Source organism: Oncorhynchus gorbuscha, linkage group LG02 (assembly GCF_021184085.1).
Source record: "Oncorhynchus gorbuscha isolate QuinsamMale2020 ecotype Even-year linkage group LG02, OgorEven_v1.0, whole genome shotgun sequence".
NCBI lineage: Eukaryota > Metazoa > Chordata > Actinopteri > Salmoniformes > Salmonidae > Oncorhynchus > Oncorhynchus gorbuscha.
This window is the reverse complement of record NC_060174.1, coordinates 13490207-13512870: the sequence shown is the minus strand read 5'-3', so window position 1 is coordinate 13512870 and position 22664 is coordinate 13490207. Positions and strand designations below refer to the sequence as shown.

The following is a 22664-nucleotide window of genomic DNA, read 5'->3' as shown; positions in this document are numbered from 1 at the left end:
GGAGGGAATAGCTGCACTGTTTGTATTCAGTCATGTTGCCAGACACCTTGCCCTGATTAAAAGCAGTGGTTCGCGCTTTCAGTTTCACGCGAATGCTGCCATCAATCCACGTTTTCTGGTTAGGGAATTTTTTTATCGTTGCTATGGGAACGACATCTTCGACGCACGTTCTAATGAACTCGCACACCGAATCAGCGTATTCGTCAATATTTCCATCTGACGCAATACGAAACATGTCCCAGTCCACGTGATGGAAGCAGTCTTGGAGTGTAGAGTCAGCTTGGTCGGACCAGCGTTGGACAGACCTCCAACTACGATGCATTTGTGTCATACAGTGGGAGAGATAAGCACTGGGTGGTGGAGCAGCTGTTGCTGGGCCTGGAGCAGAGGGGGCCTCCCTTCCTTTGTCTCGGTCTACACCGCAGGGACTTCCAGCTGTGGAAGGACATCGTGAAGAACATCACAGACAGCCTCTACAACAGCCGTTAGACCCTGTGTGTGGTGAATGTTGGCCTGTTTAAAGGTCTTACTCACATTGCTATGGAGAGCATGATCACACAGTCATCCGGAACAGCTGGTGCTCTCACACATGCTTCAGTGTTGCTTGCCTCAAAGCATGCATAGATGTAATTTAGCTCGTCTGGTAGGCTTGTGTCACTGGGCAGCTTGTGGCTGTGCTTCCCTTTGAAGTCCATAATAGTTTTTAAGCCCTGCCACATCCAACAAGCATCGGAGCTGGTGTAGAAGGATTTAGTCTTTGTCCTGTATTGACGCTTTGCCTGTTTGATGGTTCGTCTGAGGGCATAATGGGATTTCTTATAAGTGTCCAGGTTAGAGTCCCGCTCCTTGAAAGCGGCAGCTCAACCCCTTAGCTCAGTGCGGATGTTGCCTGTAATCCATGGCTTCTGCTTGGGATATCTACGTACAGTCACTGAGGGGACGACGTCATCGATGCACTTACTGATGAAGCCGATGACTGATGTGGTGTCCTCCTCATTGCCATTGGAAGAATCCCAGAACATATTCCAGTCTGTGCTAGCAAAAAATATATAACTGTTTGGCCATAATGACCATCGTTATGTTTGGAGGAAAAGGGGGAGGCTTGCAAGCCAAAGAACACCATCCCAACCTTGAAGCATGGGCGTGGCAGCATCATGTTGTGGGGGTGCTTTGCTGCATGATGGACTGGTTCACTCCACAAAATAGATGGAAACATGAGGTAAGAAAATTATATGGATATATTGAAGCAATATCTCAAGACATCAGTCAGGAAGATAAACATTTGGTCTTCCAAATGGACAATGACCCCAAGCATACTTCCAAGTTGTGGCAAAATGGCTTAAGGACAACAAAGTCAAGGTATTGGAGTGACAAAGCCCTGACCTCAATCCTATAGAACATTTGTGGGAAGAACTGAAAAAGTGTGTGCAAGCAAGGAGGCCTACAAACCTGACTCAGTTACACCAGCTCTGTCAGGAGGAATGGGCCAAAATTCACCCAACTTATTGTGGGAAGCTTGTGGAAGGATACCCTAAATGTTTAACCCAAGTTAAACAATTTAAAGGCAATGCTACCAAATACTAATTGAGTGTATGTAAACTTCCGACCCACTGGGAATGTGATGAAAGAAATAAAAGCTGAAATAAATAATTCTCTCTACTATTATTCTGACATATCACATTCTTAACATAAAGTGGTATGTAACTGACCTAAGACCTAAGACGGGGAATTTTTACTACAATTAAATGTCAGGAATTGTGAAAAACTGAGTTTAAATGTACTTGGCTAAGGTGTATGTAAACCTCCGACTTCAACTGTATATAAGCATCAGAATGGCCTATAAAGGGTAGGCTCTCAGCCTAACAGTCAACAGTTTCATTATTGCAATAATTAATCGATATTAAATAAAGATGATTGTTTGAAGAAATGACCAAGTCTCTCTCAGTACTGAATGTCAATAACATTTTTGCCGATGGGGATGGGATCTGCAACTTCATCTGTTCACAGGGGGATCAGAAATTGGGATCCCAGGGAATATCACACTCATTATTGAGCAGCTGGAACCAGTGGCATGCCAGAGGGGTGTCCATGCCAGAGGGGTGTCCAGGGTGGCATGGTACTTGGAAAAGGGCTTTCAACAGCTCCTGGTATAAGGACAATTCATGGCTTGAATATTCTGTAAATCAAGATTTGACTTTGTTTCACCTCTAGGCATTTTTCTCTGCCCAATACACCTGAATCTGCCTTCACATCGCAGTCATGTTTCTCTGCCCAATACACCTGCATCTGCCTTCACATCACAGTCATGTTTCTCTGCCCAATACACCTGCATCTGCCTTCACATCACAGTCATGGTTTTGTAACTGGAAAAAGGCCCTGTTTAAAGATTCTGGGTTTTCAGCTCCATTCGAAGGCAGAGCATCACATCAATGCTATGTATGCTTGGAATCAGCATAAAAGGGCTATTGACAGCAACTCAATGTGTCACGTCCGTCGTCAGAATGAGACCAAAACGCAGCGTGGTAAGTGTACATCTTCTTTATTTAAAATGAAGACCAAAGAACAACAAAAGATAACCGACCACAAAGTTCTGCAGAGCTATACAGCTGCTATACAGCTACTGTACAAAAACAAGATCCCACAAACTCAGGTGGAAAACAGGCTGCCTAAGTATGATTCCCAATCAGAGACAACGATAGACAGCTGCCTCTGATTGGGAACCACACCCGGCCAACAAAGTAATAGAAAACTAGAATGCCCACCCAAATCACACCTTGACCTAACCAAATAGAGAAATAAACAGGCTCTCTAAGGTCAGGGCGTGACACAGTGTTAGATGTCATAAATGAGGAGCCGGAAAAAGAAAGTGGAGGAAAACTGTACCTACATTAAAACAATTGCAGATGTGCTCCTATTAACTGCCACTCAAAATATAGTGGGCATAGAGGGTCTAATAGAGGGCATGGAGAGTCTAATGACTCTCACAACAAGTTTTTTTTTACAATCTTAGAAGAAATAGGAAAGCATGACCCTCTCAAAGAGAAAAATATTAATGCAATTGGCAATGTTAAGTACACAAGCCACCAAATCCAGAACAAAGTTCTTGAGGGCTTTTCTGACATGGTACAAAGTGAAATAATAAGAGAAGTAAAAGAAAGTGAAGTTTTTTGTGTAATTACAGACGAAACCAAAGATTTAAAGAAAAAATACCAAATGTCTTTAGTTGAGGTACTATTACAACGAGGCCATCCACGAAAGTGTTTCACATTTTCAGTCAGCTGACAGCTTAGATGCAGCAGGTCTCACAAAAATGAGTCGCTCTGGATAAGAGCGTCTGCTAAATGACGTAAATGTAAATAATTGATTGCCTTGAAAAACATGGTCTGGACAACAAAAATCATCTGGTGGGGCAAGGCTATGACAGTGCATCCGTAATGAGCGGAGAGCATTCTGGTGTGTCTGCACGGATTTTAAAAAGTACAAGATTTGCATTTTATGTGCACTCTAATGCACATTGTTTCAATTTGGTTCTTGTCAAGGCTGTAAAATCAGTGCCTGAGGCAGTTAACTTTCCTGCAGAAGCTGTATAACTTTGTGTCTGGCTCATATGTTCATCTCAAGTGGCTTGCAGTTCAGAAAGAGCTGTATCCACAGCAGCAGCCCAGGGAACTACGGAGACTTACGGATGGAAGGTGGGCATGCAGATACATGGCATGCCCTAATCTGAGGGACAGGCTCCCAGCAGTTCTGAGAGTGCTAGAGGATATCACACTTGAAAATAGTGGTGATAGATCAGTTGAGGCAAGGGGCCTTCTATCTCAGATGTACATTTCATAGGGCTTTTGGTTACCTTTTGTCGTGCTTGGTGATGCCAAATGTCTTTTTGACATGCTTCAATCAAGCTCTCTTGACCGAGCAAGGGCTGTGGATCTAGTAGGTGCCCTTACAGACACATTACAGGACTACAGAAGTGAGGGTTACTTTGGAGAACTATGGAAAGAGGTTGAAGAGATTGCAGAACACTGCAAAATTAGTGAACAAACAGTGTGTTAAAAGACAGCCTAAAACAAGCTTAAGATTTCACGACTCACTGATGATGATAGTGACCAAAGTGATGGTGAGAGCTTCCAAAGAGCTATCTTATATCAGGTGCTTGACAGTCTCACAGCGGAGCTGCAGAGGTGTTTTTCAAAGAAGAATTGCGAGATAATGCAAGGGGTCCAGTCTCTCAACCCAAAGAGGACAACATTCTTGAATGAGGAGCCTCTGTTGGCCTTTGCTCAGACCTCTGAGTCAGATTTAGAGGACCTCAAACATGAGGTTCATCAAACCAAGCGGCTTCTTGATACGAGAGAGAAAGGAGGAAGGGACAGACCGTCTACTCTCCTTGACTTTGTTGTGTTTCTAGAACCTTCTAAAGAGGTCTCCATGAGCTATTTCCACTTTGTAAGATTTCTGTTGATACACCAGTCAACAGTGCTTCTTGTGAGAGAAGCTTCTCAGCTTTAAAACTGATTAAAATCCACCTTAGGACAACAATGGTTGATGACAGGTTAAGTCAAGGAGGGCTCGCTCCCTCAACATGGATGAGTTTGTGAAACATTTTGCCAGTTCTCACCAGAACCGCAGAACTTTGCTGTTTTAAATCTACCTATGATAATTTGGCACTTAGGCAGTCCCTCTGGTCATGATTAAAACCTGCACTGTGTACTAGCTAGTACACTGACATTCTAAAATGATAAATCCAAAGGATATCATGTCACACAAATTAATTTTGTTCTGGATTAGGCTAATTCCCAAAAACTTCTTTGCTATCAGTTTCCATAATATATATGAGCATAAATATGATACTGTAAGTTTGTAATATTGATGGGCACCAAAATTATTTTTATCTTTCAAGTCCATTTCTGCTGGTATGTCAGATTGCAGTGTGTTTTTTTGAAAAATGTACTTTTTTGAAAATAAACTATGCAATTTATGTAACACACAAATGCTATAGTATCTCCTTGGTGCTTGAGCTTTATTTTCGGAAAATATTTTGATGTTCAACACAGAGATGAGATATTCATAATCAGTACCTTTTTCCATAAAGTTAGAGTGAACGAAGATGAAATCTCAACTTAATTTATAACTTCGTACAAAGCCTAGGGTATCCATCAAACTAATGATTGTGGGATTAATGTGACGCAGTAAAGTAATTTGAATATGTTGCATGAGAAAACATCTGCTTTTATTGAAAAGTGAAAGATCTGTTTCCTGATCAATGAATGTCGATTTAACTCGTTGACTGCTAATCTATTCCTTTTGCGCATGTGAGAATCTCTGCTGAGAACCCCGTGGACCTGTAAGGCAATTTTCTGGGAATTGTGTCATTATTATGTGCATGATGTTACGACTACAAACCATTGTAATTGGGTTATTTGCGTGATTTCTTCATCATTTCAATAGCATTGCATCTATGGTATTGACTAATATCCGGGTTTCTGATTGTAATTCAACTATTGGTATGCTTTGCCAAGACAGATCCTACCGCCAGTGTTTGTTTAAGATATAAACTGAACATTTTAGCAGCTTGTTTAGTTCAAATTAAAAGTCTAATTTATTCAATGGCGGGGCGATTTCAAGGTAATACGTTTTGTCTGTTGCCTAAATGGTCTGCTGGAATAACATATTGAGAATGGAGTAGTATTTAAATAACCAAATCAAATATGAATAATATGGATATGATTTGAATATATGCTTGTCAACAACAGCAAGTGTTTGATTCATTACCTGTAGTCTGATCAGAAGGGACAGTTAACTACATCTAATGAATTCTTTGAATAGCAGATAGGTAATTGCGATATAGCTGTGACCATGATCATTACTGATAACTAAACATGGGTATTAATTATGGCATGATAAAACTAGGCTATAATCGAAGTTGTCGGTAGTAAATGGCTGTAGTATTGTTCCCACCGAAAAGAAGAAAAAAACATCTTATGGATTGACTGATGTATTTTATAATTTTGCCCGCATTACATTTAACTTTTAAAGTCTTGGACATTTCATAAGTAGGAAGCCGAAAGAGAAGAGAGAGTTGTCAAATTTGTTTTTAACTGTACGGTAGAGATAAGGGTGGCCTAGTGGTTAGAGTGTTGGACTAGACACCGAAAGGCTGCAAGATCAAAACTCTGAGCCGACAAGGTAAAAATCTATTGTTCTGCCCCTGAAAAGGGAAGCTAACCCATCTTAAATGGGCACATACACACAATTTAAATGTTTAATTAAACACTTGAATTCTTTTGATACATTTTTTTACTGAAAACTTACTGGGAACCTGGGATACGCATGTATTCATGCATAGCAGGGACAATTTGACCAAACGGTGTGGACCTAAAAACCCCTCTAACTGGCTGAGGAAAAGCGACAAAAGGCATTCAATATGGCCTTGTCCTTACCACTTCTACAGAGGGATCTGAGTCCGAACCGGTGTACAGCATCCAGTTGAAGTCATCAACTGCCTTTTCTCTCAGGAGTGCAACAGGAGTCCATGTGGAGTGAGAATGGATACTGGTGCTAAATGGACAAGACATAATTGGTGGTAAAGGTGGTGGTGGCCCAGGTGAAACATTGAAATTGGGACATCATGGGCCATCCACTTCGAACTGTGAAGCTATCTGAAGAAGAAAATGAAGAAATGCCAGAAGATTGAGTGCCATAATGTGCCAGTAATTGATTTTAGACTTGTCTAAAAATGGTTTATTTTAGGGAATCGGGTATCAGGTTGATTGTAGGGGTCTACACACTGCTAAAATCATAGTAATTTAGATTATCAATGAATTAGCATACTGATCTATATTATAACTGTGATAAAAAATAATTATAGGATAACTAGAATTATAGGATAATTATACTGTATGTTAATATAAATGTACATTCTGCCAATGTCAATGTGTGATAAGTTTAATTTTGGGTGATAAAACCAATGTATCACTGAGCAATGTCATTCTACATTTTGGTTGGATGATTCATTGGGTTTTGATTATGATTTGGGAACTAAATGATTTCCCTTACATATTCCTGACTACATCTCTGATGAAGACCCCAATCTTGAGCACAAGGACCCAGATGTGGAGCCCACACTGTGTGTACAAGGTGCCCAGAGATGGGTCTCTGTCACTGGTGTAGGAAGGGTTCTGAACAGGGTGGACATTTGAATCATGCTTACCCCTACCTTTGTGTATGGTGCCAGTGTGATGACTGGCCTATTTGCTGTAATGAAGCTTGTGTGTGATTTTTTTTTCAAAAAATGTTTTATTCTATTTTCTGTTTTTTTATAAGAAAGGTCTAACACTTAGCAACCCAGAGGGATGTTGTTGGATGAAATGTCAGGCACCAGAAATATGTATTTTGTTTGTTTCAATGTATGGTTAACAATAATTATGTGATGCTTGTACCCTTAGATTTTTATAGAAGAAGCTTAGCTTTTTGAAAGGGGAATGTGAGGGGGAAATGATGCATTCACCTTCACCAAGAGTTTCATGCTGGTTTTTGAAAAATTAGCCAGAAATGGTAGTTTTTCTAAGTGGCTTCTATTTTGGCTGTAGTGTATCCAAGCGCGTGGAAGAGAGCTCGTTCTTTGGTATTTTTCTCTCCGCTAAAGACAATAACGATTCTCTGTCTTAAATGTTATTGTTTATTTACATATTAGGGTACCTAAGGTTTGATTATAAACGTTGTTTGACTTGTTTGGAAAAGTTTATTAGTAACGTTTGGGATTTATTTTGCCAGCTAAACTGAGTTTTTATGGATATAAAGAAGGACATTATCAAACAAATGGACCATTTGTGATGTATCTGGGACCTTTTGGAGTGCCAACAGAAGAAGATCATCAAAGGTAAGGCATTTATTATATCGCTATTTCTGACTTTCATGTCGCACCTCTGCCTGGTTGAAATATGTTTTTCATGGTTTTGTATGCTGGGCGCTGTCCTCGGATAATCGCATGGTGTGCTTTCGCCGTAAAGCGTTTTTGAAATCTGACACAGCGGCTGGATTAACAAGAAGTTACACTTTATTTTGATGTATTACACTTGTGATTTTACAAAGGTTAAATATTTATAATTCTGTAGATTGAATTTCGCGCTTTGCAATTTCTCTGGATGTTGGCCATGTGGGGCGCTACCGTCCCACCTGCCCATAAGAAATTAAATCGAACACGAGCAGGCAAAGGGACAGGATGACAAGCAGGCTCAGGGTCAGGGCAGGTAGATGTTGGTAATCCAGAGTAGTGGGGCAAAGGTACAGGAAGGTCGACAGGCACAGGGTCAGGGCAGGCAGAGGTCAAAAATCCAGAGTAGTGGGGCAAAGGTACAGGATGGTAGACAGGCTCAGGGTCAGGGTATGCAGAAAGGTCAAAGCCGTGAAAACTAGGAAACAGACACTATAGACAGGACAGGAGGAAGGGGGGAAACACTGGTTGGTCTGAATGAACAAAACGAACTGGCAACAGACAAACAGAGAACACAGGTATAAATACACAGTGGATGATGGGGAAGATGGGCGACCCCTGTAGGGGGGTGGAGACAATCACAAAGACAGGTGAAAAATATCAGGTGTGTTAACAGTATGTTATCTATGTCATCATTCACCACAATGTCCCATTGGTAGGATAGATCGTCATGTTTGTTTTCCAGTCATAGTACGTTGGCCAACAGAACCGATGGTAATGGCAATTTACTGACTCACCTACGAATCCTAACAACGCACCCCGACCGTCTCCCTTGGGCCTGGTCTCCGGAAAGCAGTATATCCTTCGCGTCGGACTTATTAAAGAAAAACTTGAACCTGATTGATTGAACATCGCTGAGACCTGAAAATAGCTGTGCAGTGACACTCCCCATCCAACCTGACAGAGCTTGAGAGGATCTACAGAGAAGAATGGGGGAACTCCCCAAATACAGATGTGCCAAGCTTGTAGCGTCATACCCAAAATGACTTGAGACTGTAATCGCTGCCAAAGGTGCTTCAACAAAGTACTGAGTAAAAGGTCTCTATACTTATGTGAATGGGATATTTCAGTTTTGTTTATACCTTTTCAACGTTGAAAAAAAAAGGTTTTGCTTCGTCATCATGCGGTATTGTGATGAGGGAAACAATTATTTCATACATTTTATAAGGCTGTAATGTAACAAAATTTGGAAAAAGTCAAGGGGTCTGAATACTTTCCCAATGCACTGTATGTAAATGTAATAAATCTGTTTGCTTTTTTTAATACATTTGCAAAAATGTCTAAAAACCTGTTTTTGCTTTGTCATCATGGGGTATTGTGTGTATATTGATGAGGGGGGGGGAATCAATTTTAGAATAAGGCTGTAACGTAACAAAATGTGGAAAAAGTGAATGGTTCTGAATATTTTCTGAAACTGCTGTATGTTTAGACAGAGTAAGAGTGTAGTAGTCCATTGACAGGTCTAAGATCAGTTCAGAACCACCTCTTCTGATCCTGGACATTGACAGCGCTATAAACACAGTAACAGTGTCAAATGACAGGTCTGAGATCAGCTTAGGGCCTCACCTCTTCTGCTCGTGCAGCAGGGAGAACAGGGAGCCCCCGGAGACATATTGGGTGGCTATGGCGAACTGGCTGGGGTCATCCAGACATGCCCCCACAAACTGGATGACACAGGGGTGGTTGAGACGACACAGGATGGACACCTCCCTGCAGAACATGTCCACGTCTGACTTGGAGCAGTACGTGTTGGCCCGATACCTATAGGGAGGAGAATTAAAAGTTAGTTCATATTTAATTAATTTGTGTCTTAGCATTTTATTTAATATTTTAGTAGTTTGTGTTTTAGCATTTTATGTTGTATTTTAGTTGTTCGTATTTTCATTCGTTTTGCGAGCCAAGAACAGTGCTAACCAATGTAAGTAATCCTTAGGCCTACCTACCTTTTGATGGCAACGACCTTGTTCTTACACTTGCCTCTATAGACCTTTCCAAATGAGCCTGTGGGTAGAAAATATATTCTACTATTCAATATGATCTGTATGTGCATAAACCATGTTGTTAAGGAAAACAGTATAGTAACAGAATCTGTCCGTAATACCTGAACCAATGATCTCATTGAACTCCAGGTCAGAGAGCTGCAGTTGGAAGCTTGAGTGGAGGCTGGCCCGGAGGAGAAGAACATCTGCCTTTTCTAAAGAGAGATAGTAAAATGTTCAAGATGATTTGGATCTCATTTTGAATCAAGTGATCAATGATCAAGAAATTTGGCAAAAACCAACAGACATCAGGTAGGCTAAACTAGGGGCGGCAGGGTAGCCTAGTGGTTAGAGCATTGGACTAGTAACCGGAAGGTTGCAAGTTCAAATCCCCGAGCTGACAAGGTACAAATTTGTCGTTCTGCCCCTGAACAGGCAGTTAACCCACTGTTCCTAGGCCATCATTGAAAATAAGAATTTGTTCTTAACTGACTTGCCTAGTTAAATAAAGGTTTTAAAAAAAGGAAAATATATAATTGACCATCAGTCAGTCAACAGATTATCATTAGCCTGGTGTTTACTATATTGATTACCAGATCATAATTAAAAGACACACGGAGTCTAGGGCTGTCCCCGACTAAACCTTTGTCGAACATGAGTTGTCTGTTCATTTGACCAGTCGATTGGTTGAAATTGTTTAAAACTTGTATTTTTCCAAACATTGACCCATTCTATGTTATTAAGTCAAATCAACTATATTCACTGAGCTTGTCTGATACTTTAAGCACACTGTTTTAATAAATAATTAAGACACACAAATGACTAGAGGGAGTCCGGCCAGCAGTTGATTTGATTGTGCCGGACCTGGGTCAGACTTGCTGCGCTGTGTTAAAAAAAAGATGACGAGCACCCGTTGTCTCTCGCTCATCCCAGCTGCAGCGACCACCACAGAACATCAAAGTATTTAACACGTTGTCTGTGTTGCTGAAGCTGCAAGATGCACTGCATTCGGAAAGTATTCAGACCCCTTCCCTTTTTTCACATTTTTTGTGACGTTACAGCCTTATTCTAAAATTGATTAAATCTACACATAATACCCTGTAACGACAAAGCAAAAACATTTTTTATTTTTTATTTTAGCAAATGTATATAAAAAGAATAAAACAAAATACCTTATTTACATAAATATTCAGACCCTTTGCTACGAGACTCGAAATTGTGTTTCCAATGATCATCCTTGAGATGTTTCTGCAACTTGATTGGAGTCCACCTGTGGTCAATTCAATTGATTGGACTTGATTTGGAAAGGCACACACTTGTCTATATAAGGTCCCACATTTGACAGTGCATGTCAGAGAAAAAACAAAGCCATGATTTCGAAGGAATTGTCCATAGAGCTCCGAGACAGGATTGTGTTGAGGCACACATCTGGGAAAGGGTACCAAAACGTTTCTGCAGCATTGAAGGTCCACAAGAACACAGGGGTCTCGATCATTCTTAAATGGAAGACGTTTAGAACCACCAAGACTCTTTCTAGCGCTGGCCGCCCGGGCAAACTGAGCAATCAGGGGAGAAGGGCCTTGGTCAGGGAGGTGACCAAGAACCAGATGGTCACGCTGACATAGCTCCAGAGTTCCTCTGTGGAGATGGGAGAACCTTCCAGAAGGACAACCATTTTTGCAGCACTCCACCAATAAGGCCTTTATGGCAGTGGCCAGACGGAAGCCACTCCTCAGTAATAGGGACGTGAAAGACAGGTTGGAGTTTGCCAAAAGGCACCTAAAGACTCTCAGACCATGAGAAACAAGATTGGCCTGAATGCCAAGCGTCACGTCTGAAGTAAACCTGGCATCATCCCTACGGTGAAGCATAGTGGTGACAGCATCATGCTGTGGGGATGTTTTTCAGCGGCAGGGACTGGGAGACTAGTCAGGATCGAGGGAAAGATGAACGTAGCAAAGTACAGAGAGATCCTTGATGAAAACCTGCTCCAGAGCACTCAGGACCTCAGACTGGGGGCGAAGGTTTTACCTTCCAACAGGACAACGAAACTAAGCACACAGCCAATATAACGCAGGAGTGGTTTCGGGACAAGTCTCTGAAAGTCCTTGAGTGGCCCAGCCAGAGCCCTTACTTAAACCCGATCGAACATCTCTTGAGAGACCTGAAAATAGATGTGCAGTGACGCTCCCCATCCAACCTGACAGAGTTTGAGAGGATCTGCAGAGAAGAATGGGAAAAACTCTCCACATACAGGTGTGCCAAGTTTATAGCATCATAACCAAGAAGACTCAAGGCTGTAATCAATGCCAAATGTGCTTCAACAAAGTACTGAGTAAAGGGTCTGAATACTTATGTAAATGTGATGTTTCAGTTTTGTATTTGTAATACATTTGCACAAAATTCAAAATAAATGTTTTTGCTTTGTATCATTCATTATGGGATATTGTGTGTTGATTGATGAAGGGAAAATAAATGATTGAATCCATATTATAATAAGGCTGTGACATAACAAAATGTGGAACTTGTCAAGGGGAACACTTTCCGAATGCACTGTAATTACACAATTTCTGACTGAAAAGTTCTGTTACCAAAATCGCTGATTTGTTTAGGAAAAACAGTCCCTATTCCCTAAACCTCTTAACGTGACACATGTATGTATCGCATGTACGTGACCAAAGACCTATTCTCACGGGACTAGTATTATTAGAGAACATTGTTTATCTAATTATTACTCCAGAATGTCCGTTATTCCAAGTACGATTCGGAAGGGATTCGTTTTTTCCCCTGTAATTTTTCAAATATATTTTCTATAAATTGACAGTTTTGACGGAAGCCTGGTGGTTTTTATTCTAGGCATGAAGATACAGTATTTTAACATGTCCAGGTGATAGGGCCACACCTATAACTTGAGCTTGGTTCCCAAGTTTCTTAACTGTACCAAACCATCTTTGGTATAGTGTCGCTATAATATCTGTAGTACTTACTAAATGCCCCCAGATGTGAGCTAAACAGTTACATTTTTTAAGGGTTTAGGTGAGAAAGTGGATTTATAATTTCAAACATTTAGGTCAGTTGTATGCTGCTTTGTGATCTATTAAAAGCAAGGGTTGCATTAAATGGGCACAATATTTTGTTTTAATCATGCATTTGACAATATTCAATTAATACGCACAAAACATATAAACAAAAACATTCACTGTGAAAGTTCATGTAGGCCATTAATATATAGTTTATAAGTAGCACTTAGTTAAATTTTATCCAATCAATTATTGTGATATTTTCCAAACCAAGAGAAACATCTGTCAAACTCAGATATTTTTTCAAAACACAGGGATGTCGATTCACACGGGACTAGTATTATCAGAAGACCTTGGAGTTCACCAATAAACAGAAGGCTAATCTGGTTGGAATTGTTTCTTTCCTGCCATGTAAAAATGAATGACATGGCAGATTAGGACGGGACTAAAATTACAGATGTGGTGTTTTGTACTCATGCACATAATTATGTTTACCCGATCTCCCCTAGTAAAATTAATTCCGTTGGAATAGGACACAATAGGGCCTGACCTATAGCATATCATAATCGCAACAATAAATTGGTTATTACAAACTCTGAACACATGTGACAGCAAAATGAATGCAGAGTAAGTGAGAAATAAACTCGAAAGGGGGGAATGTTTGTTTACTGGTTGCTCAGGAGGTAAAGGGAAGTCGGATGTGTGGAATAAATGTGACTAGTTGTGGAAAATCCTGGAGATCAAGAAAAAGAAGGCGAGGAGCAAGCGCTGCGTGTATATTATGTCTCTGCCAAACAGGTGCTGAATAGAATACAATATCATTTCCCTGAGCGTTTGGAACAATATAAACACTCAATGAATTATAAGTGTGTCAATATTTTCTTTGTTAAGCATTTATTACAGCAAAGACTAAAAACAGTCACATTCATTAGTGAATGCAATTTCCGAATTGGGACGTTTTATTTATTGTTTAAGTTCATTAATTAAGGCTGGCGTAATTTTATATGAAAACTATAATTCTTGATTGCATTTCAAATCATGAATGACTCATATGCTGTGTGATGACATGAACAAATTAATGATTGATTGATACAGTAGCCTATTTAAGAATTAAAATATAGACCTAAGTAAGTTACGGTATTTAGACAAAACAGGATGCGGTTTTAGGCTTACAGCTCAATGGTAGTTATCTTCTTATATCTGGGGGCAGTATTGAGTAGCTTGGATGAATAAGGTGTCCAGAGTAAACTGTCTGCTACTCAGGCCCAGTTGCTAATATATGCATATTATTAGTAGATTTGGATAGAACACACTCTGTCGTTTCTAAAACTGTTTGAAGGATGTCTGTGAGTATAACATAACTCATATGGCAGGCGGAAACCTGAGAACATATATATTATTAAATCCAACCAGGAAGTGGGAAATCTGAGGTTTGTAGTTTTTCAAGTCATTGCCTATCGAATATATCAAATCAAATTTAGTTTGTCACATACACATGGTTAGCAGATGTTAATGCGAGTGTAGCGAAATGCTTGTGAATATACAGTGTCTATGGGGTCATATTGCATTTCCTAAGGCTTCCACTAGATGTCAACAGTCTTTAGAACCTTTTGTTTGTGAAGGCTTGAGTCAGGCGTACTGCCATGAGCTCATTCAGGTGCGCTCCCAGGAGAGGTAGCTGCATCGCATTTCTACAGACAAAGGAATTCTCCGGTTGAAACATTATTGAAGATTTATGTTTAAAAACATCCTACAGATTGATTCTATACATCGTTTGACATGTTTCTACAAACTGTAATGGAATGTTTTGACTTTTCGTCTGCCCTGCGCGTCGTGAATTTGGATTTGTGAACTCAAGGCGCGAACAAAAAGGAGGTATTTGGACATAAATGGACTTTATCAAACAAATCAAACAATTATTGTGGAACTGGGAGTGCATTCTGATGAGTATCATCAAAGGTAAGTGAATATTTATAATGCTATTTCTGACTTCTGTTGACTCCACAACATTGCAGATCTCTGTATGGCTTGTTTTGTGTCTGAGTGCTGTACTCAGATTATTGCATGGTGTGCTTTTTCAGTAAAGCTTTTTGAAGTCTGACACAGCGGTTACATTAAGGAGAAGTTCATCTAAAGTTCCATGCGTAACACTTGTATTTTCATCAACATTTATGATGAGTATTTCTGTAAATTGATGTGGCTCTGCAAAATCACCGAAAGTTTTGGAAGCAAAACATTACTGAACGTAATGCTCCAATCTAAACTGAGATTTTTGGATAGAAATATGAACTTTATCGAACAAAACATACATGTATTGTGTAACATGAAGTCATGTGAGTGTCATCTGATGAAGATAATCAGTGGTTAGTGATGTATTTTATCTCTATTTCTGCTTTTTGTGACTTCTCGCTGTGTTTTTCTGTGACTAGGTACTGACCTAACATAATCATTTGGTGTGCTTTCGTCGTAAAGCCTTTTTGAAATTGGACACTGTGGTGGGATTAACAACAAGTTTATCTTTAAAATGGTGTAAAATACTTGTATATTTGAGGAATTTTAATTATGAGATTTCTGTTGTTTCTGTTGTTTTTAACTGGCTATTGTCATATCAATCCCGTTAGCTGGATCTAAGCCATAAGAATTTTTAAACAAGGCTGCTATACAGTACTAAGCCTACTAATGATAATGACATTACTTATTATTCTAATAATGATTATAATAATAATAACATTAAGAAGGAGATCAAGAAAAAGGAGCATTATTATCGTTATAAATATTATTTTTGTGACAATTTAGAACAGCTTAAAAAACATTAAATAATTATAATTAATACCAGAGAGGCTGTTCTAATGGAAAAAAAGTGTAAAGCCTTTATCACAGTAAAGCAAATATTAAAAACAAATGAATTTGCGGAATTGTTTAGTTCACATGAAGTTGGTTGAGGCTTGGTGCTCACGGAATCAGTAGGTTGTTTAACAAACACTCAAACAGGCAACAGAAGCAGGAAAAGGCAACTCCGGGATACTGTCCAGTGTCTGTGTTCTTTTGCCCATCTTAATCTTTTATTTTTATTGGACAGTTTGAGATATGGCATTTTCTTTGCAACTCTGCATAGAAGGCCAGCATCCCGGAGTTGCCTCTTCACTGTTGACGTTAAGACTGGTGTTTTGCGGGTACTATTTAATGAACCTGCCAGTTGAGGACTTGTGAGGCATCTGTTTCTCAAACTAGACACTCCAGTGTACTTGTCCTCTTGCTCAGTTGTGCACCGGGGCCTCCCACTCCTCTTTCTATTCTGGTTAGGGCCAGTTTGCTCTGTTCTGTGAAGGGAGTAGTACACAGATTGTGCGAGATCTTCAGTTTCTTGGCAATTTCTCGCATGAAATAGCCTTCATTTCTCAGAACAAGAATACACTGACGAGTTTCAGAAGAAAGTTATTTGATTCTGGCCATTTTGAGGCTGCAATTGAACCCACAAATGCTGATACTCCAGATACTCAACTAGTCTAAAGAATGCTGGTTTTATTGCTTCTTTAATCATAACAACAGTTTTCAGCTGTGCTAACATAATTGCAAAAGGGTTTTCTAATGATCCATTAGCATTTTAAAATGATAAACTTGGATTAGCTAACACAACGTGCCATTGGAACACAGGAGTGATGGTTGCTGATAATGGGATCCTGTACGCCTATGTAGATATTCCATTAAAAATCAGCTGTTTCCAGATACAATTGTGATTTACAACATTAACAATGTCTACACTGTATCAATTTGATGTTATTTTAATGGACAAAAAATGTGCTTTTCTTTCAAAAACATGGAAATCTCTAAGTGACCCCCAACTTATGAACGGTAGTGTAAGTGATCCCCAAATCAATGTAGTTCACATCATATTTGCGCCTCTTTGATGGTCCAACGTCCCTGTCTGTTGTTCGGTGCTTTCCCGGGTAAAGGATCAGTAGCTTTTCGACAACAAATGTAGAATTACTGATACTAGCATTGGATGTGCTCGTGGAAGCAGAACAACTTGTGTCGTTGACAGGTGCAGGTGTAGTACTGCTGTAGTACTGCTGGTAGTAGCAGTACTACCAGTAGAGCTGGTATGAGTCTCTATGGACGTAAACTGTAATCACATTTTTATTTGGCGTACCCCCGACGGCATTGCGCGTACCCCAGTTTGCGCGGACCCCAGTTTGGGAATACCTGTCTTAGACAATAAGGCAAGGGCTGTTTTCTCATCTCCTTATTCTGCTGCTGCCTCCACCTCATTGTTCTCAACACCAATATGCTGGTTAACTTTGCTATGATGCACACAGCAACGTAGTCTAAAAAAAGGCGGAAATTCAAAAGCGCACTGATGTGTTTCTAAACCCGCAGACAGCGACCGCTATCCAATGCGGGAGAAAGCACATTTGTTATTAAATAATATAATTGTTCTTAGTGTTGAGTCATTGTTCTTATGTAATATAACCATATACAATTTAGTGTTGAGTCATTGTTCTTTTGTAATATAACCATATACAATTTAGTGTTGAGTCATTGTTCTTATGTAATATAACCATATACAATTTAGTGTTGAGTCATTGTTATGTAATATAAACATATAGAATTCCAGCAGCACTTGACAGAGTGATGGACTGTGCCATCCCCATGGCCTCCACAATGGATCAGTCCACTCAGACAGGCGCCAATCAGACAGGTGTCTTGTACACAATATTATTTTATTTATTTTTTGCTAACCCCATTTAGTCTACTAAAAAAATCTTGGTCGACCAACAGCCTATCCACCAAACAATCGACCAGTCGACTAAATGGGGTCAGCCCTACCTGAGTCACATAGCAACAGTAACCAGTGAGCTTTTTTCTCTCTTTTTGTTGTTGTTATTTTATTTATTTTTTACATTGGCCTGTTGTTTGCTATTGTCTATTACCATATAATCATATATAGGAGACAAACTCTAATAAGTCCCATAGCAACAGTAACCAGTGAGCATGTCACTGTCAGCTGACAGTGATGTGAAGTGTTGCTTGGGTGATGCAGGACACAGCGTGTCATGTGCTTCACTTTACTCCAGTACCTTTGGTCATGCTTTTGATCTTGCCCAGGGGGGACGGCACAGACACGTAGGACCCATCTGAAAGAGTCGTGACAAGATAAACAGGATGATTATCACATTACATTGTACATTGTTGTATGTAATTCAGCAATCTTGGTGAGGTGTTATCTTGCACTTTGAACATTACACATTCTCTCCTTTGTAGACCTATTATTTATTCATTTTTTGAAAATAACATTTACTTGTGTTGTATTCTATCATCTTGGTGAGGTGTTATCTTTGAACATTAATAATGTTTATAGTCAACATCCTCTCCTTTGTTGGCCTCTCCTAAAGATACATAGCATTAGATGTACATTATATAGCATAGCAAAGACATACATTATAGCATCGAAAAGAGAATATTAGTTCTCTCAATTGTCATAATTCCTTACATCCTCTCTCCTTGGCTCCTTAAAATGCATTGGAGAAGAACATCAGAGGTTCCTCCACTCTGACCTTCTCCTCCAATGCATTTTGAGAAGGCGGTAAGTATAGAGAACATGAGGAATCAAGCAAATACAATTGAGATTCACCCTATGAGATGGCCCTAGATGTTAGGGCCTTGAAGTCCAAGTGCACCAGTGATCCCCTCCTCTCCCACTCACCTCCGCCAGGCTGAGAGTACTCGTTACATGGGGAGTCATCCAGGGGACGCTTGTAGTGTTTGAGCAGAGTGACGATGGTATCATGACCTGGGGTAGGGACACCGGGACAGGGTCACAGATACAGGGATATACAGAAAGGTTTGTTATGGTAGCATTCACTAAAAACAAACCCATTATTACCGCATTATACCCATCCACCAAAGTCATCATTAGTAGTGCTACTACTGCAGTGTCTACTACTACTACTACCACATGTATGACTACTACTACTGTATGTATGATTACTACTACTACATGTATGATTACTACTACTGTATGTATGATTACTACTACTACATGTATGATTACTACTACTGTATGTATGATTACTACTACTGTATGTATGATTACTACTACTACATGTATGATTACTACTACTACATGTATGATTACTACTACTACTACTACTACCTACCACTACTACTACATGTATGACTACTACTACTGTATGTATGATTACTACTACTACTGTATGTATGATTACTACTACTGTATGTATGACTACTACTACTACATGTGTGATTACTACTACTACATGTATGACTACTACTACTGTATGTATGAATACTACTACTACTACATGTATGATTACTACTACTACTGTATGTATGATTACTACTACTACATGTATGATTACTACTACTACATGTGTGATTACTACTACTACATGTGTGATTACTACTACTACATGTATGACTACTACTACTGTATGTACAGTGCCTTGCGAAAGTATTCGACCCCCTTGAACTTTGCAACCTTTTGCCACATTTCAGGCTTCAAACATAAAGATATAAAACTGTATTTTTTTGTGAAGAATCAACGACAAGTGGGACACAATCATGAAGTGGAACGACATTTATTGGATATTTCAAACTTTTTTAACAAATCAAAAACTGAAAAATTGGGCGTGCAAAATTATTCAGCCCCTTTACTTTCAGTGCAGCAAACTCTCTACAGAAGTTCAGTGAGGATCTCTGAATGATCCAATGTTAACCTAAATGACTAATGATGATAAATACAATCCACCTGTGTGTAATCAAGTCTCCGTATAAATGCACATGCACTGTGATAGTCTCAGAGGTCCGTTAAAAGCGCAGAGAGCATCATGAAGAACAATGAACACACCAGGCAGGTCCGAGATACTGTTGTGAAGAAGTTTAAAGCCGGATTTGGATACAAAAAGATTTCCCAAGCTTTAAACATCCCAAGGAGCACTGTGCAAGCGATAATATTGAAATGGAAGGAGTATCAGACCACTGCAAATCTACCAAGACCTGGCCGTCCCTGTCACGCCTTGGTCATTGTATTTTGTGTTTTTGTTATATGTTTGGGTAGGCCAGGATGTGACATGGGTTTATATGTTGTTTTTCGTATTGGGGTTTGTAGTATTTGGGATCGCGGCTAATTAGGGGTGTTGTATAGGCTTGGCTGCCTGAGGCGATTCTCAATCAGAGTCAGGTGATCCTCGTTGTCTCTGATTGGGAACCGTATTTAGGGAGCCATAGTTTCGCTTTGTATTTCGTGGGTGATTGTTCCTGTCTCTGTGTTGTAGTCACCAGATAGGCTGTAATTAGTTTCACGTTCCGTTCTGTTGTTTTTGTATTTAGTATCAGTTATTTCATGTACCGCGTTTTCTTTCATTAAAGTCATGAGTAACCAACACGCTGCATTTCGGTCCGACTCTCTTTCTTCAACAGACGAACGCCGTTACAGTCCCTCTACACGTTCAGCTCATACAAGGAGAAGACTGATCAGAGAGGCAGCCAAGAGGCCCATGATCACTCTGGATGAACTGCAGAGATCTACAGCTGAGGTGGGAGACTCTGTCCATAGGACAACAATCAGTCATATATTGCACAAATCTGTCCTTTATGGAAGAGTGGCAAGAAGAAAGCCATTTCTTAAAGATATCCATAAAAAGTGTTGTTTAAAGTTTGCCACAAGCCACCTGGGAGACACACCAAACATGTGGAAGAAGGTGCTCTGGTCAGATGAAACCAAAATTGAACTTTTTGGCAACAATGCAAAACGTTAGGTTTGGCGTAAAAGCAACACAGCTCATCACCCTGAACACACCATCCCCACTGTCAAACATGGTGGTGGTAGCATCATGGTTTGGGCCTGCTTTTCTTCAGCAGGGACAGGGAAGATGGTTAAAATTGATGGGAAGATGGATGGAGCCAAATACAGGACCATTCTGGAAGAAAACCCCGATGGAGTCTGCAAAAGACCTGAGACTGGGGCAGAGATTTGTCTTCCAACAAGACAATGATCCAAAACATAAAGCAAAATCTACAATGGAATGGTTCAAAAATAAACATATCCAGGTGTTAGAATGGCCAAGTCAAAGTCCAGACCTGAATCCAATCGAGAATCTGTGGAAAGAACTGAAAACTGCTGTTCACAAATGCTCTCCATCCAACCTCACTGAGCTTGAGCTGTTTTGCAAGGAGGAATGGGAAAAAATGTCATTCTCTCGATGTGCAAAACTGATAGTCATACCCCAAGCGACTTACAGCTGTAATCGCAGCAAAAGGTGGCGCTACAAAGTATTAACTTAAGGGGGCTGAATAATTTTGCACGCCCAATTTTTCAGTTTTTGATTTGTTAAAAAGGTTTGAAATATCCAATAAATGTCGTTCCACTTCATGATTGTGTCCCACTTGTTGTTGATTCTTCACAAAAAATACAGTTTTATATCTTTATGTTTGAAGCCTGAAATGTGGCAAAAGGTCGCAAAGTTCAAGGGGGCCGAATACTTTCCCTCTCCGTTCTTCGTGGCCTTTGTCCGCTGGAGATCTATTGGCAGATTGGATTGTCTGACTGACCGACTGACTACCACCTTTTTGTATACGGTATTTCATTTGTTTTGATGTGATGTATACTGTGATTTATGTAGTTAGTTGTAGTTGAGGACTTAGTAAGAGTTGATACGCTTTAAAGTTCTGTGGTAAAATAATTGTTATATTACTACTACTACATGTATGACTACTACTACTACATGTATGACTACTACTACTACATGTATGATTACTACTACTACATGTATGACTACTACTACTACATGTATGATTACTACTACTACATGTATGATTACTACTACTACTACTACTACTACTACCTACCACTACTACTACATGTACGACTACTACTACTACATGTATGATTACTACTACTACATGTATGATTACTACTACTACATGTATGATTACTACTACTACATGTATGATTACTACTACTACTACATGTATGATTACTACTACCACAACTACTACATGTATAACTACTACTACTACATGTATGATTACTACTACTACTACATGTATGATTACTACTACTACATGTATGATTACTACTACTACATGTATGATTACTACTACTACATGTATGATTACTACTACTACTACATGTATGATTACTACATTTACATTTACATTTAAGTCATTTAGCAGACGCTCTTATCCAGAGCGACTTACAAATTGGTGCATTCACCTTATGACATCGAGTGGAACAGTCACTTTACAATAGTGCATCTAAATCTTAAAGGGGGGGGTGAGAGGGATTACTTATCCTATCCTAGGTATTCCTTAAAGAGGTGGGGTTTCAGGTGTCTCCGGAAGGTGGTGATTGACTCCGCTGTCCTGGCGTCGTGAGGGAGTTTGTTCCACCATTGGGGGGCTAGAGCAGCGAACAGTTTTGACTGGGCTGAGCGGGAGCTGTACTTCCTCAGTGGTAGGGAGGCGAGCAGGCCAGAGGTGGATGAACGCAGTGCCCTTGTTTGGGTGTAGGGCCTGATCAGAGCCTGGAGGTACTGAGGTGCCGTTCCCCTCACAGCTCCGTAGGCAAGCACCATGGTCTTGTAGCGGATGCGAGCTTCAACTGGAAGCCAGTGGAGAGAACGGAGGAGCGGGGTGACGTGAGAGAACTTG

At 40.0% G+C, this 22664-nt stretch overlaps 1 protein-coding gene across 1 annotated transcript in view; it reads right to left on the bottom strand.

The window, feature by feature from the left end:
• tnni3k (TNNI3 interacting kinase) overlaps window positions 1–22664 on the bottom strand; it is a 52512-nt gene that overhangs the window by 14588 nt on the left and 15260 nt on the right. The window contains exons 12-16 of the mRNA XM_046301712.1: window positions 18697–18783; window positions 18071–18127; window positions 10095–10187; window positions 9937–9994; window positions 9560–9754 (exon numbers count right to left, since the gene is read on the bottom strand). Coding sequence (XP_046157668.1) covers window positions 9560–9754; window positions 9937–9994; window positions 10095–10187; window positions 18071–18127; window positions 18697–18783 — 490 coding nt within the window. The remainder of the gene's footprint in view (window positions 1–9559; window positions 9755–9936; window positions 9995–10094; window positions 10188–18070; window positions 18128–18696; window positions 18784–22664) is intronic.